Source organism: Octopus bimaculoides, chromosome 6, assembly GCF_001194135.2.
Source record: "Octopus bimaculoides isolate UCB-OBI-ISO-001 chromosome 6, ASM119413v2, whole genome shotgun sequence".
Classification (NCBI taxonomy): Eukaryota; Metazoa; Mollusca; class Cephalopoda; order Octopoda; family Octopodidae; genus Octopus; species Octopus bimaculoides.
This window is the reverse complement of record NC_068986.1, coordinates 30,961,076-30,974,754: the sequence shown is the minus strand read 5'-3', so window position 1 is coordinate 30,974,754 and position 13,679 is coordinate 30,961,076. Positions and strand designations below refer to the sequence as shown.

The 13,679-nt window shown below is 34.5% G+C and overlaps 1 protein-coding gene across 1 annotated transcript in view; it reads left to right on the top strand.

Annotated features, from left to right (window-relative positions):
* Positions 1 to 13,679, top strand: part of LOC106869344 (enhancer of polycomb homolog 1) — a 143,820-nt gene that overhangs the window by 113,717 nt on the left and 16,424 nt on the right. Inside the window, exons 3-7 of the mRNA XM_052968432.1 lie at positions 3,335 to 3,430; positions 7,526 to 7,633; positions 7,848 to 7,915; positions 9,242 to 9,322; positions 12,597 to 12,723. Of these exons, the coding sequence (XP_052824392.1) occupies positions 3,335 to 3,430; positions 7,526 to 7,633; positions 7,848 to 7,915; positions 9,242 to 9,322; positions 12,597 to 12,723 (480 nt within the window). The remainder of the gene's footprint in view (positions 1 to 3,334; positions 3,431 to 7,525; positions 7,634 to 7,847; positions 7,916 to 9,241; positions 9,323 to 12,596; positions 12,724 to 13,679) is intronic.

Here is a 13,679-nt window from a genome sequence, read left to right as displayed (position 1 = left end):
ATCATCATCATCATCATCATCATCATCATCATCATCATCATCAAACATCCGTTGTCCATGCTGGCAAGCTGGAAGGCTGCACCACACTCCAGTTCAATTTGGCATGGTTTCTACGGCTGGATTCCCTTCCTAATACCAACCACCCTGAGAGTGTAATGGGTGCTTTTACATGCCACTGGCATGAATGCCATTTGTGTAACACCAGTATTTACCACAAATGTGATTTTACTTGGCTTGATGGGTCTTCTTCTCAAGCACGGCATAATGCCAAAGGTCTTGGTCATTCGTCATTGCCTCCATGAGGCCCAAAGCTTGAAGATCATGCTTCACCACTTTGTCCCATGTCTTCGTGGATCTACCTCCACCACAGGTTCCTTCCACGATTAGACATCAGTACTTCTTTACACAGCTGTCCTTGTCCATACGCATCACATGACCATACCAATGCAGTCGTCTCTCTTGCACGCCACATCTGATGCCTCTTATGCCCAACTTTTCTCTCAAGATGCTTACACTCTGTTGTACATGTACACGGACATTGCACATCCAGCAAAGCATACTGGCTTTGTTTCTTTCGAGCCTACGCATGTCCTTAGCTGTCACAGCCCATGTTTCACTATCGTGTAGCATACCTGTTCGCACACAGACATCATACAATCTGCTTTTCACTCTGAGGGAGAAGCTTTTTGTTGCCAGGAGAGGTAGGAGCTCTCTGAACTTTGCCCAACCTAATCTTATTCTCACAGCTACAGTTTCGGAGCATCTACCCCTGCTATTAACTTGGTCACCTAAATAACAGAAGCTATCTACTACCTCTGGCTTACCCCTTCCCTGGCAGTTGATGGAGTCTATTTTATGTACATTTTCAGTGTTTATTGTACCTGTGCATCTTCCACACACACAAGCTATTTTCCCTGTTAACCTTCCTCTGATATTGCTGCACCTCTCATGTGTCCATAGCTTACACCTAGGCCATAGTTTCAACCTAGGCCTTTTCTACAGATAGAACAGGGCTTGAACAGGGCCAGTTACTCGAAAGCGTTCCTGTACATGGCTTGTACAGCTCTCACCAACCACTCATCTATCCCTAGTTTCCACATTGACCACAAGATAAGGGATTGGGGGCCCCTGTCAAAAGCTTTCTCTAAATCAACAAAAGCCAAGTACAAAGGTTTATCTTTGGCTGTGTATTTCTCCTGCAGCTGCCTTACCAGAAATATGTAATTGTATATTTTTACAATGATGTTGCTATGTAAGTGTGAGAGGCCGGATCTGGCCAGTTTAAACGTAAAACAGGTTGAAAATTTGGGGCTGGATATGGTTGGTTTAAATGCTAAAAGGTTAAGCTGTGTTTTTTTCCCTTCTACTACCACCGTCACCAAAACCACCACCACCACTATTGTTTGTCCCAGAGGTTTTAAGGCACTGCCTTCTCTCTGGATTAAATCATGGATGTTTTTTAAAAAAACAGAAAAAAACTGGATGAGAGTGGAACTTATATTCTGTGGTTGTTAAATGAGTAATGATACAATTATTTGCTGATTTTCAGTTCCATATAACCAATGTAGCAATATTAAATAACTCTAGCGATTATAATATGTATCTGTATGTACTATCTGTATGTACTCCGGGCATTGGTGTGCAGACACACTATGCATGTAGAGTGCAGGTAACAACAGGATAAACAAGAGTTTATCAGGAAACAAATATAAATAATCAGAAAATGGAGAAAACCTCAGATTAACAAACACATCGGTTGGACCACATTTATAGCTTATTTTTTAAATACAAAAATAAGCTATAAATGTGGTCCAACCGATGTGTTTGTTAATCTGAGGTTTTCTCCATTTTCTGATTTTATATATATGCTTGTACATATGTGTTTTTCTTCTGACTACAGTTATATGTATTTGTTATATGAATATAGTTATATCCATCCATCCTCTGATATGATGATCCTATCAAGTGCAGACTTCTAAATGCAGAGGTGAAGGGATTGGTGGACATATTTGAAACTTCGTGGTACATGGTGAAGGCAGAACTAATCCCTATCAGCTAAGACAAGGTCTTTTAATTTGGGGATCTACATAGTTCTTGAATGTGTATCATCAGCATGGCTTCAGCAAAAGGCTGGAAAACTTTACTGCTGCATTTCTACTACGCATGGTCAGGAATAAATGCTAAGGTAGTCTTGACAGGATTTAAACTCAGTACTGGAAACTGTTTAAAACTTCAACAACATGATCACTCAAGTATGATATGTATAGTGTGTGATACAGAATTACAATCTTACACATTAGAAGCCAGTACCATATTCAGTAAGCCGTTGAGACTCTTCAGATTATTGTTTAGAGATATTTACCAAATCTTAAGTTTGGTTAAAATTGAACAATTGACAGCACATGGATACTGATATGGCTGTGTGGTTTTAGAAGTTTACTTCTCAAAGATGTGGTTCTCAACCATGTGGCACTGTGGACTTGTATACCATACCACCACAACCTCAGATTGACCAGTAGCCTGCAAGCATGCAGTAGCCCCTTATAGTATTTTCCGGCATACAAGTCAGTGTAATGTGTAGTGTAAACATTCAAACATCATCACTTATCTTTCCAAACCCTGCTGCATTTCACATGGAATTTTCAATCCTCCGAAGTTGTCTAGGTGTGTAAGTCTAAGTCCTTTTTTTTTTTCCTCCTCTAAATTTTGGTCTGAAGAATCTAAATTTTATACTGGAAAATATAGTGTATGTGTATGTATGTATTTCTTGCTAGTGTAGGTTGGCAAAAGATGTAAACATCGATGAGAAAACCACTTTGGAGCAAAAATTACCCTGTGGCATTTGTTCCACTTGTGTTACAGGAGACACTCCCTTGCTACTCTTTAAGTGTCGTAAGCTAGTGATTGTTCCATTGAAAGTCATGTAACAAATAATACTGTAGCTCACAAACTGTTATACAAAATATTCAGGAAATGCAATATAATTAACATTCCTAATCCTGTTTCTTACTGTTGTGCATAAATGTTTCCTTTCATTTTTCAAAATGAAGATTTTGAGAGATTTAGCAAAAATACGAATGACTTTTTTTCTTTTCTTTTGTGTATTTAACATAAAGAGCTGATGTTTATGACACAACTATAGATTCTTATGTAAAACTATGATTGACTAATTTCAGTAAAATTTTGTTGAAAAAAATATTAAAAATAGAAGGTTCATTTTTAATTATTGTTATTATGAAATATTTATTTTCTGGGAGGTTTTCTAGGGAGGGTGGTTGCTTATGGTTTGTATTATTGCTGTTTATTTATTTTATTCATTCTTCATTCTGCACAGGTTGTTACACTTCAAGAGGCAAAACTATTACTGAAAGAAGATGATGACTTGATTATTGCTGTATATGATTACTGGTTAAACAAACGATTACGAACTGTAAGTTGAAATATAGAAACACTCTTTTGTGTGTTGCTTCCTCTACAAATATTCTTTTATTCTTTTACTTGTTTCAGTCATTTGACTGCGGTCATGCTGTAGCACTGCCTTTAGTCAAACAAATCGACCCCAGGACTTATTCTTTGTAGGCCTAGTACTTATTCTATCGGTATCTTTTTGCCGAACCACTAAGTTACGGAGACATAAACACAGCAACACCAGTTGTCAAGCGACTGTGGGGGGACAAACACACACACACACTACGGGTGTCTTCCAGCTTCCGCCTACCATATCCACTTACAAGGCTTTGGTCAGCTCAAGGCTAAAGTTGAAGACACTTGCCCAAGATGTCACACAGTGGGACTGGACTGAACCTGAAACCATGTGATTGGTGAGCAAGCTACTTACCACACAGCCACTCCTGTGCCTGTAAATAGTCTATAAATATAATTTGAATTTGTGGCTTTTCAGAAATCCATGTAAGTAACTGTGCTTTTCATGTTAACTATTCACATGGAATTGACTGAAAAATAGATTTATGAAAATACTCTTCCATTTTTAATATTAATGATCTCATTTATAGGGAAAGGGTGGTGAGATATTCATGTTTTCCTTATGAGCATTAGAGACATAAGTGAAATGGTTTTTACTCTCATTCTTTCACTCTCAGAGAATTGGTTATGTTGCATTGTGAGAAGGATCATTACAAACTGTTCACCATGTCCTTTTATCCACAAATGGAGAAGGTTTGAGCAAGACTCTAGTAATCTCTTCTCAAAGAAAAGCTGATATGCTACTCGAACTCTCGAGAGACAGGCCAGTGTGCATAGACACATGGAATGGAAATAAAGAAAAAAGTTATTGTTAAGCCCCAAGACATCCTTGATTCCAACCTCGGTTATCCTGTCTTTCTCTCAAGAATTATATATCTAGGGCTACATCATTTAATATGTCCCTTCTTTTTCAAGATTGTAGGGTGTAATTTGAAGAGAATTTAGGTGCTATTTCTGACAGGTTGAATGACCACATAGAGGTTCCTTCATTGGTTTATTCATTTCTTTAGTGTAATTGTTAGAGCTGATGACTAACCCAAAATGAATCACTCAGCTGTGAAATGGGAGTGTAGTATGATATTTCAGTAATGTGCTTCATCTTTAACACAGTATAAAACTTAACAATGAAGTTTCAAGCCTTATCCTGTCCAATTTGTAATCCAACACCTCATCCACCTTGGTATTCATACCATTATATGTTACAAATAAGCTTATTGTGTTCATTTATTTCTCTACTGTCACAAAACAGATTCAGTTGCTGGATGTTTTCACAGCAATAATCTAATACTAAAGTGATAGATTTAACCCTTTAACATTGAAATTCACATTGTATTGAATTAGTCATGTATTACTTTGTAGCTTCATGGTTTCAAATGGTGTGATTGTTTACTTTTAGAATGACATTGTAGGCTAAGTGTGAGAGGTCAGATGTGGTTGGTTTGACCTTAAAACAGGTCGAATATTAAGGCCAGATATGGTCGGTTTAAATGCTAAAGGGTTAAACTGAAACAAATTCTGTTATATCTATAAGCCATGCATGAAGACACATAGGCTAGTCATTAGAGTATTGCACTCAAGTTCACCAGATTGTGATTTCAATTCCTAGTCTGGGCAGTTTGTTGTGTTCTTGAGCAAAACACTTCACTTTATTCTGCTTCAATTCATTCAGCTGTAAATGAGTTACCCTGTGATGGACTGGTATCCCATTCAGTAGGAATGTCGTGATCTTGGTCACTTATACACCATGGAAACCAAGTAACCAGCCCCTTAAGTCTTAGGACTTGAAATAGTAATGTCTAAGGGGCCTATTTTTTCTATAGGCTTTGTGCATTATCTATCTTGCTCCACACACTCTTTGGGTGTCACTTGCCACTTTCTAATTGAACCATTATAACTAGGGAAAGTTATCTTATTCATTTAAAAAAAAAATAAGATAATGAATTGAAAGGAGGCAGTGACCATAACATTTGTAGGTTAGTGTCCAGAAAAATTATCATCATCATTTTTGTATCTGTTTTTCTATGATGATATAGGTTGAACAAGACTGCTTGAGGTAATGTTTATGGCCAGAGGCCCTTTCTGGTGCCAACCCTTTTAGTTTCATCTTACTGCACACTGGGATATGGTGTTCTTATTCTAAAACTAGGATACACTCAATGATATCTTGACAGTAAAAATATTTTGAGTCAGAAATGCATATGCAAATATAATTTTCAAGTACTATCACACAGACAAAGAAAAATAGATGTGAAACAAAGCAAATATAAACAAGGTATAACAATATTTCAAATATGTAATTATAATAGATAATCTACTGTTGTGTTTTGTTCCTGAATTGTATCAAAATTTTTAATTATAACCTAAAGAAAATGGTGAAAGAAACTAAAGAATTATAAACTAAAGAAAATGGTGAAAGAAATAGAAAGTAGAAACTTTAAATATATTCTTGTACTTGTATTAAGATCTTTTAATATTATATTTTATTCTTTTATTGGTTTCACCTATGTGGCCATAATGGAGCACTGCCATGATATTTTTCAAATACAGTGGCACATTTCATGCACCGTTAATTTTTGATAATTTATTGTAAATGGATCCTCTGCTTAGGTTGCCATATACTGAGGTATTTAAGTGCTGCGCAAGCTTTGTTGATACATACTTTTACATCTGACTCTTTAGAGGTGTGTGAAGGAATTTACTGGTTTTATCCAGCTTGCAAACAACTAAGTAATTGTCCCTTCTAATAAAGATGAATTCTGTTCTTCCAGTGTTACCATAAGAGTTCAATGTCTTCTGATACATCCTCCAGGTTGTGATGTAGGGTAGTAGCTTCTGCAGTTACTTCTGACGTTAATGCTAAGTCGTCAGGGTAATCTGCATCTGTTATTGTTCAGATCTGGAATTTCTAGATTTTTGTGAGAGTGAAACTAAACCCCTTGTAATCTATTGAAGTGTAGGGGATTTAGTCAAGACAAAGTATAAAATAAGAAAGGTGTGAGAGTGACTTCCTGTAAAGTAACAAAAATGTTGAGAAAATCTGTCTTCCTATCAGGTCTCTAATTAAAATCTTAGCTTGTAAAACATTATTACATTATATTTCTTGAGGGGTGCCATAGACTGGTAAATTCTTTTTCTCTATGAACTAAAATCAAAAGCTTTTGAGAAGTCTAGGACTAACAAAATGGCAGGAAGATTCTAACTTCTTCCACACAGTAGTTGACTATGTTATTTTGTGGCTCTTTCACCTGATGCTAACCAAAAGACTTGAAGTTTTGCTAAATGTCACCTACACATGCATGCTTCATACTATTTTGATTTGGTCCTGGAAAGAGCACCCTACCTAAGAAATTTTATACAATTAGCTACGAAAATTATTATATATAATTAAATAAAGAAGTGTTTGTTTTGTTGGCCACTGCTGGACATTGGGCAGCTCAACATGATTGTGATCACATTGGTCATCCTGCAAGCTCACTCATCAATCAGTTAACCGATAATACGGATGTCACCAAGAGAAATTATCATGCCATGGAAGGTAGAGATGGGGAAAGGGGAAATCAAGGTCATGAGAACCCAAGCAAGCTTGACCTAATGATAATGATATTGTAAATGAATCACCTTATTACTTAACTAGTCTGTTCTCTACCAGTAAAATGTTCAGTAATTGCTTGAATCTCATATGTCATCAATGAATGCGTTTGATAAACTCCCTTAAAATGATTATCTTTCAACTCCGGTAATTAAGAAACATTTTTGTTATTATTTATGTTCAATATTCTTAAAATCCCAGTGTGAATTCTAAAACATAGATTTATCAATAAATTGAATTTTTTCTTTTATCAATAAAATGATTCTTTTTCACGGATGAACCAAAACATATTAATTCAAATACTCTTTAGATTGCTTTATTATGTAATTTGAAATTTTCTATTCAAATTAATTCATAAATGGTTATTTTTGTTTGGTTTTAAATTATTTCCCTTTTGGAAATTCAATTTCCTTCGGAATTAACTTCATTAGTATTCAATCCTTGCTTTTACAGCAACATCCATTAATACTTCAAGTGAAAACTGAGAAAAGAGATGGATCAACAACCAATAATCCATATGTAGCTTTTAGACGAAGAACTGAAAAGATGCAAACCCGAAAAGTAAGAGCTAATTTTTCATTTTGGTTTTCTTTTGTAAATAATAGCCCCTTTTTTGTTATTTTTGCAAATATATATTTTATTGATTATTCCTATGTGTAATTACAATATTTGTTCTTAAAATAAAGAAAAAGGTTTATTGATTGAAAGTATATGTCTCTCCTTTCCCTATTTTAATTATTCTATATTAATTGCATAATTTTTTTCCCCCTTCCAGAATCGAAAAAACGATGAAGCATCTTATGAAAAAATGTTGAAGTTAAGACGTGATCTTTACAGGGCTGTGTAAGTATAGAATTAAATGCCTGAGGAAATTTTTGAACTATTTAACTTTTAAAGGCAGTGAGCCAAAATGGTTGGAGTCTAATGACTGAAAGGGATAAAACAATAAAAGAATTTAGAAATTAATAATTTTCTAATATTTACATCTACATTGGTCTGGCTATTCATGAGAAGAGTGCCATTTGTTTGCAGTCCATTGCAAAAGCATTTCTGGGCTTCTTTACATGTCTTGATATGTTGCATGGTTTTTGTAAACAAAAGGCTCCTTCACATGAGATCATTTGTTTCTAGTTCTGTGCATAACCATTCCCAGATTCTTTGTTGTTTGACAGACTAGGAGATTATTACCTTGGTTGGATACAGATGAGGTTTCCAGATGTAGAAAACTCTGTCCCAACATACACTCATCTGACTTATGCAAGTATAGAAAAGTAGATGTTAAAACGATGATAATTATGAAGGCTATATTTCAATTGACTTGATTTGAAATACAGATCTCTATTTTTAAACTAAGGAGACAGCATCACTGGTGACAGCACAAGTGCCAAGCTATACTCGCCATAAGATGGCAGCCTTTCCTTGTGACAATGTTGAAAACTGGAGAGAAGAAGCTTGCATACATTTGAAAACAAAAATTGTGCTCTATCTTTGGTGATAGAAATGGAGTGCTAACTTTTCAAATATATGATATTTGAATAAGGACCTTTTGTAATGACAGCATTCCAACCAAGAACTTTAAACTATTTTATATCAGCTATTGGCATTACAAGATATTGTTTCATACTTTGGACCCACCTTGCTGGTGAGATTCCAGGTTAAAGGAATTGTAATTTTTCCAGATAAAGGATTTACTGGTTTCAGTCATTGAACTGCGGTCTTGCCCAGACACCATCTTGAAAGATTTAGTTGATCAAATCGATCTCAATGATCATTCTACCAGTTTCCACCAAATCGAGAGTATGTAAACATGCCAACATCAGTTGTCAAGTGGTGAGAGACAAACACAAATGTGTATACATGCACATGTGCACACACACACACACGATAGATCTCTGCAAAGCCCCCATTGTGGCTTGGGCCTATAGTAGAAAACACTTGTCTAAGATGCTATGCAATGGAACTGAACCTGCATCCCTAGGCCATGTCTATGCCTAGGGATCCAGGCATGGCTGCATGCTTTAAAAGTTTATAAGTTCATATATATTCAAGTATTTACTTCATGAATCTAACTATTATTTTGTTAAATCTTTCTTGAATATTGAGCTCTTTAATTGTGTGTGTGTGTGTTTATGTTTATGAAAAGTGCATTTCCTTCTATTTTGTTTGCAGGACATTACTTGAAATGATTAAAAGGAGAGAGAAAACGAAAAAAGAAATGTTACAATTAACTATTGAAATTCTTGAGAAACGGTAAGAATTTGTCAGACATTGTGTCACAGTCTGTATACAAAACTGGTTTATACTTTTTACGTGTTTGTAATGATGTATATAATTAACCTTGCTTTAAACTGGATGGAGAGAAAAACTTACACTTTGACCAAAATTCTCCCACGAAAAGCATGGGTTGTTTAGAAATTTCTCCAAATGCACAATAGTGAACATGACAATTGTTTTGAAATAAAGTAACTACAAAAACAATGTTAACTGGACTGAAATTTCTCGAGAAGAGTTTGTGGAATATCAAATAAATTTTACTGCTGTAAGGTGCAGGAAATCTAACCTCACAGACTCTTAACCCTTTGGCAAACAATAGTAAAAGCCACTGACAAATATATCTTCAGCAGTTTTCTCAAATTCTAGAATTAGCTCTGGAATTTTTTAATGAGATTGGTGTTTATTTAACTCTTTTGATACCAGTCCACAGGAGACCACCTCTGGTTCTATGATACAAAAATATCTAATTTACAGTGTTTATGTTTAAATTGCAATCTCCTATCATAGTTTTGGTATTACTTAGTTGAGTTATACTTCCAACTGCAGCAGCCTGATAATGGAACAGTTAGCTGTTTGATCAAATTTCTCCAAATTCTTGAGTATTTTACAGATGTAATTGAAATATTTCAGCAGACATGTGGGCACAGAAAGCTTAAGAAAAATGGTCAACAATTATTTGATAGCAGTATTCAACAACTTAATGCTTTTATTATAAGTATTTACCCTAACACCATTAAAATTGTGAATACTTATTTTATTTACAGAAGAGAAAATGAGATGTATATTTAAGATAGGTTTATTTTACTCTTTAAAACACCTTTAGTGAACAAGAACAATATTATGTATAGAATATTTATTTGTTGTTACAGACTAGTAAAAAAAAATTTTAAATCAGTAAACATAAAAAAAAAGCAGCATGATTTAAAAGAAGGTAATAAACAAGTTTAAATTGGAAAACACTGCTTTAGATTGTTTCTGTTAGAGTTGGATCACATCTGCAATGGTTGGAATTATTTAAAAGCTACTTTTTAATATTTTAAAATGGAGGTGAATGTTCTAAGATTCATTGTGTCTGCTAATTAGGTGAAAGATAATTTATCTTAACAATGATTTGCGTATTTATTCTTAATACGTTCCAACAGGTTTTAACATCGTTTAACATCCGCTTTCCATGCTAGCATAGGTTGGACGATTTGACTGAGAACTGGTGAACCAGATGGCTACACCAGGCTCCAATCTGATTTGGCAGAGTTTCTACAGCTGGATGCCCTTCCTAACTAGTGGGTGCTTTTACGTGCCACCGGCACGAAGGCCAGTCAGGTGGTACTGGCAACTGCCATGCTAAAAATGGTGTATTTTACATGCCACTTGCACAGGAGCAGCACTGGCACGATCTCGCTCGAATGTCTTTACACATGCCACCGGCACAAGTGCCAGGAAGGCAACGCATGGCACAGGTGCCATCATGATTTTGCTTTCGCTTGCCCCAACAGGTCTTCACAAGCCAGTCATTGTTGTGTATGCCACAGGAGAACTTGCCCTTCTTACGATAACAATATGTTCATAACACACATGGCTCATTGGTGCAAGGGATCTTGGGGCATATGTTTTGACATGTATCTCGTCAGCCAGAAGTACCTGGACCTTTGAGCCCAAACAAGTTATGGCTTTGCTTTATGATTTCAGCAAACAAACTAAGTTGTTTACTGAAATTATAAACAGAACCATCAACCACTAGATTTAAAGGTCTGGGTACCTTCTAGTTGACAAGACTCATGTCTAAAACACCAGTGTCCCAGAATCCCTTGCACTAACGAGCCAAGTGTATTATGAACACATTGTCATCATACAAAGGAAAAGTTGTTTTACTGTGACATACACAACAACAACTAGCATATTTGCATTTGAATCTGCTGAAATGTATGTAGAATAAATACACAAATCATTGTTTCAGATACCATTATACACCGTGCAAATAACAATTTAAAAAAATTTATCCAAAATTCCTGGCATAGATATGTTTGTTTTTAAATCTTTGGTGTCTTCTCCTTTTGAAACTGATGAAGCATTTCTGTTGTAAACCTAGTAGCCCTTTCATTACTACATTTCTTGTGAAATACACTACTTATACGTTTGATGGAGAAATTTAGTAACATAACTGTTGTGAGAGTGTTTGGAAAAGGACTGAACAAAAAGGTTTAAATAAGAACACTGTAAAACAAGTGGTTTTGTATCATAAAAACCAAGGATAATCTTGGACAGATTGTTAAGGAATATCCTGTCAATGGATCAGACATATATAAAAGCAAAGACAAAGCTAATTCTGTTCTTTGCTTGACATTCTTGTCTTCAAAAGAGAAAATGTAAACTGAAGAACAGAATTATAATTCTTATCTTTATTCATCCACAAAATACAAATGTTACCTATTTATATTACCTGAAATTTTAACTTACATATTTTGAAACAAATGGTGGTTGTTTTTATTTTTGAAAAAGCTGACTACTGCAAAAAGCTCCTTTCTGGTTCTGCAAGCAAATAGTAAAATTGTGATGAGTAGTTGTATATTAGATATAATTAAACAAACTAACATTAATGTTCAATTGATGTACTGATTTTTTAAATTAGCTTTTTTATAATTTTATTGTGTGTGAGTGAGAGAGAGAGAGAGAGAGAATGGAATGGAATGGAATTGCTGGTGGTTGATTTGATAGGGTGATGGCCTCCCAACCAAAGGGATAAGGTTTATGTCTTGTCCTGGTAATGTGCTGTATTCATGATGAAGACACATAACTCTTGTTAAGCAGTCTACAGAGTTGTAAATCATTATTGTTGAATATAGCTCTTTGATTGAGCAGCATGAGTATCAATTAGTTAACAAGATAGCTTGCATTTTAAATCTTCCCATGAATGTGAGTTAGTGAAGCAGACAGGCTCCATTTTTCTGACTCGTCATAGACACACTACATGACAGAAGTGTTGTCCCTATGAACTGTTGCATTATGTGACTTGCACATATACACAAGTCATTAATTTAAAGGATTTTTATTAATAACTATATATACTTATGATTTAGGTAGCTAGAAAAACTATCTTGAACATTTGTATCCTGGTTCTTTTATAGCTTTCTGATGGTTTTTAGATAAACTTTACCAATTAAAAGGTATTGTCAGGATTGTTTCTTGTAAAGTAGAAAGGATATGTGTCCTTCACGAATGACAGTATTGTTATCAATGTTACATTGCTATTCAGATATCAAATGGAGGACTTCAGTGGTCAGCTTTTAACTGAGGCAGAAGCTCAGAAGTATTCCAGGCCATCTTACATTTCTCCATATGGTGTTGCTAGGCAAGGAGAATGGGCAGATGGTATCAATGGGGTAAGTTACTTCAGTATGGTACCTTGTGAAATACTTATTTCTTTCTGCATCCTGCTCACACTTTATCTATTGGATGCTGTGCTGACTTTGTTTTTTTTTATTTCATATGTATTGTTTTCACAACATTTCAACATGTTTTTTTTTTGTATTTTTTCTTCATATAGTTTGGTTTCTAAATTTATGATTTAGTTGGTAAAAGCAAAAAGTATATTTTTCACCAAACACTTATTGGGTTTTTTTTTCTTATTAAGCTACATATTAAAAAATGTTTTTCCTTGAATGTTTTATTTTTTTAATATCACAATAACTAGATAAAATTTAGTGAAACCTGAATAATTGCTTTCAATATGAAAAAAATAATCTGCTTTTCTTCTCCCTCTTTAAGTTGGTACCTATATATCTTTATTGCTTCTCTTCTGAGAGAAGAATACAAATAAAAATCAAGACAATTCTAGTAATGAAAATTTAACTTCAGTTTGTTTATCAAAGTTTCTTGTTAAGATATTGTATAAATCTAAATCAAGAAATAAAGGGACTAGGACTATGTGTATTTGTAAACAATATATTTTGATTTCACTTTTATTTATTTCTTCATTTCTTCATCTTTTTATTAGACTAATTCTATCACATATATATTACTACTGCACATTAAACCTTCTAAAGACAGTTTAAAACCAGAACTATGTTTGATATTAGATCCTTGCAACTTAGCTGTGCATATCAAAATAATTTATGTTTCAAACTTATGCAATCATTTACTATAGTACAGAACATCTTTAACCTCAGAGCAAAATGTACTTATACATGAAATCCTGTACAAACTACCATCTATTCATGATTTCGGATTATTCTTTAGATCACTATTTCAGAAGCCTAAACAATCTGTTGTGTATAGTCAATAATTAAAATTTTTTCTTCTTTCTTTTACATTATATTTTAATACCAAGTTGTATGCC